Below are 3,648 nucleotides of genomic sequence, written 5' to 3' on the forward strand. Positions count from 1 at the left end.
TAGTCCATATGACCTTAGCATCGTCTTCATTTTAATTTTCCAAAAATCATAACTTTCTCCCCCAAAAGTTGGAATGGGAAAATTCACATTGTTATTGGCCATTATATATTATGTTGTGTTTGAGATAATATGTGTATGATATTATAGGAAGGCTATGGGTATTGTGGCTCTTGATACCAAATGTTAGAAATTAGGTGAATGGAAGTAGTGGTGGGATAGAAATGTAAGGGCTTTATTGTTGCATGGGTAAATTACATTGCTTAGTTTCTTACATCACAACTACATCATAGCATATTTATAGTTGCATGTATGTCGGTTAATGCATGTTCACCGACTTACATTATAGCTTTCCTATGCATGCTCTAGAATTATCTAGGTTCTAGCTTAGATTAGTTATAGTCTAGATTTTTCTTAGGATAGTTTACTTCTAGATATTTCTTTTGACATAGAATAGGCTAAGTCCTAGATTTTTCTAGATTAGCTATTAGCTTATTTTTAACAAATTTCCCTCCTTTCCTGACCTATCCCTTTCATTGAATGCTTTGTTTTCAGTTTGGGTTAGGTTGGGAAAGGAGGGGAAATTTGGGGAATTTTTTTAAAAAATAAGTCACGTGACTAACATGTGATAGTCAACGCCGAAGCTCTGGCGTTGACCACCAAGCAAGCTCACCCAAGTACCCTATACAAACAATATACAACTTAAAAGGTCTTTTTTCACAAGTTTTCACTTAAAATGTCCTTTTTCACAAATTCAACCACTTAAAAGGTCTTTTTTCGTAATTTTCTCATTATATAATAATTGTAAGATATCATTTAACTACAACCGATGCAAGAAACAAAGAATGAATAAAATAGGTTAGTCGCGAGGATACAAATTTGTAATCATCTTAATTAGTACCAGTATATACACTACCTAGAGAATCATCATCTTCTAAAATGTTAGTACCAAAGTAATTAGGTGGCTTCGGCATTGCGAGACAAACGGCTTGGCCATTGAGGGCTGCAACAATGGAGCTCATTCTAGGCCTTAAGGCGGCATCATCTTGAATGCATAGTAGAGCAATATGGATGCATTTAGACACTTCATCTATTGGAAAGTCATTTTGCAACGTTGTATCAACAAAATCTAAGGTCTTGTTATCATTCTATAACCTCCATGCCTATTCAATCAACAAGAGAAACATTATTGACATTTCAATAAATTAAAATTGTTGAGATATTGATGTACATGAACTCTTGTAAAAAAAAGAACTTACTCGATTTAGTAATGTCTCTTCTAACTGCAATTGTTTGCAAAATCTATTTCTTTTACCACTCACAATCTCAAGAACTAAGACTCCAAAACTATAAACATCTGATTTTACAGAGTAATGACCTGTAATTGCATATTCTGGAGCCATATAACCACTGTATTTCAGAAATAAGAAAATTAACCTAATTAATAAGATCAGGTATATTCATTTATATTAAATAAAGAAATCAGTAGTTTTAAAAAACTGATACAGCAAAAAAGTTTTAAATCAGGATCACAATTTCATAATATTCAAAAGTAAGTTGTTTGAAATACAAGTGTTAAGTGTATGTAGAAAGATGATAATAATCAATTAGGTTTATTACCTATATAACTTAAATACTACTCTACTATATATATATACTTCATCTATATAAAAAGATAATAAAATTTATAGAAAGGTTAGAGATCTTACTAAGTTCCAATAATCCTTTTGGTGTCACCTTGAATTTGATCAACTCCAAAAAGTTTGGCAAGGCCAAAATATGATATTTTAGGGTTCATATGTTCATCTAGTAATACATTACTTGATTTAAGATCTCGATGAATAACCTTAAGTGGGGAGTCTTCCTGAAGATATAAAAGCCCTCTTGCAATACCAACTATAATATTGCACCTTATTTGCCAATTTAATGATGCTTGCTTCGTTTGATCTGCAATACAAACAACTAATAATGAGGTGCAAATGCACAAATTAACAATTATTGTTTATTTATAATCTCAATACTTCGTCGTTACCAAATATAAATTTTAGAAAGAAACTCATAGACAAGTATCTTTTCTTCTGTTGCCACACAAAACCCCAAGAGCTTGACCAAGTTCTTGTGTCGAAGTTTTGCAACCAAAACAACTTCATTTTTAAACTCTGCAACTCCTTGTCCGAGGTTTTTTGATAGGATAGCAAGTTTGAATTAGTCAAGGCTGAATAACTAAAGACTAAATTTATTTGTTCTTTATTTCATCATGCCAACCTGTCCAATTAATGTATCTTTCATCGGGTCAAAAAAAAAAACTTAATGTATCTTTCCCAAAATATATATCTGACAAATTAGAGAGAAATAGAATAGAATAGCTTGATTATTATTCATCAATAGGTTGAGTATTTATACAAAACCTAAGCTCATAAAATAGGAAACAATCTTCCTAAAAGATATACGTCTAACCATAAACCTATTCTCAAAATAATATCTTAACATAAATATCCTAATTAAATATATTATTCTCTTAAATGATATCTACGGAAAATATATCACACATATATTTTCCGATATCTCTAACACCCTCCCGCAATCGTAACGGCAGTAACACGAACGTTGCGATTGGAAATTCTTCACTTTGTTGAAGCCGAGATGCACACTCTTGTGATGTCGCCTTCAATTTTTTTTTTCAATGATGAGAACGTTCATCTTTTCGAACTCATCAGTCATCAATCAATCAAGCAGGAACGTCATTCTTTTCGAACCTGCAAATATAATAATTTTGGTTTTTCCAGAGCAAAACCGAGCTCCAATCAAATATTGGTTTTTCAGAGTAAACCACACTCAAATCTTTTATTGGTCTTTCAGAGTAAACCACACTCAAATCTTTTAGTGGTCTTTCAGAGTAAACCACACTCAAATCTCTTGGTCTTTCAGAGTAAACCACACTTAAATTTTTTATTAGTTTTTCAGAGTAAAACCAAACTCAAATTCAAAAGAGCAAAATCATGCTCAAATCAACTCACAAACCTTGTCTCACGGCACAAGGAGAACCAAATATATCTTGTCTCACCACACAAAAGAGCCGTTTTTTAATTTCTTCATCTCCAAAGATGTGTTATAGTGGAGGAAGTCCACTCACATACTCCCAAAAAAAAAAAAATTCTCCCAAAAAAAAAATTCACATACACATATATGATACGTGTACCAACCCAAAAAAATAAAAATTTTAAGAATATTAATATTGCATAGCGGAAGCAAAATTTTGAATCCCACCAGTGGGTTTAACTTTCTAACCCACCGGCAGGGGGGAAATTTTTGTAAGCGGTCCCAAGATTTAACCTGCTCTTGATACCATGACAAATTAGAGAGAAATAGAATAGAATGGCTTGATTATTATTCATCAATAGGTTGAGTATTTATACAAAACCTAAGCTCATAAGATAGGAAACAATCTTCCTAAAAGATATACATCTAACCATAAACCCTAAAGATATATTCTCAAAATAATATCTTAACATAAATATCCTAATTAAATATATTATTCTCTTAAATTTGATATCTACGGAAAATATATCACACATATATTTTCCGATATCTCTAACATCAATGTTTGCAAGTCTGTGGACTTATATATAACAAGCTATTAAATAGCTGTAG

At 31.7% G+C, this 3,648-nt stretch overlaps 1 protein-coding gene across 1 annotated transcript; it reads right to left on the reverse strand.

The window, feature by feature from the left end:
• Nucleotides 1-629: 629 nt before the first annotated feature.
• Nucleotides 630-2,147, reverse strand: LOC145578346 (cysteine-rich receptor-like protein kinase 5). Its single transcript, XM_081635681.1, has 5 exons — nt 2,030-2,147; nt 1,707-1,944; nt 1,257-1,407; nt 899-1,145; nt 630-679 (listed from the first exon to the last, which is right to left on the reverse strand). The coding sequence occupies exons 1-5, from the start codon at nt 2,145-2,147 to the stop codon at nt 630-632; spliced, it is 804 nt and encodes a 267-aa protein (XP_081491807.1).
• Between the last annotated feature and the right edge of the window lie 1,501 nt (nt 2,148-3,648).

Source organism: Chenopodium album, chromosome 14 (assembly GCF_948465745.1).
Source record: "Chenopodium album chromosome 14, dcCheAlbu1.1, whole genome shotgun sequence".
Taxonomy (NCBI): Eukaryota; Viridiplantae; Streptophyta; class Magnoliopsida; order Caryophyllales; family Amaranthaceae; genus Chenopodium; species Chenopodium album.

Coding starts and splice junctions, on each gene's coding strand:
- LOC145578346 (XM_081635681.1), bottom strand. CDS start 2,147: ATGAAGTTGTTTTGGTTGCAAAACTTCGACACAAGAACTTGGTCAAGC. Junction 1,408..1,706: donor AAAAGGATTATTGGAACTTA/GTAAGATCTCTA, acceptor TCTGAAATACAG/TGGTTATATGGCTCCAGAAT. Junction 1,146..1,256: donor AAGAGACATTACTAAATCGA/GTAAGTTCTTTT, acceptor TGGAGGTTATAG/AATGATAACAAGACCTTAGA.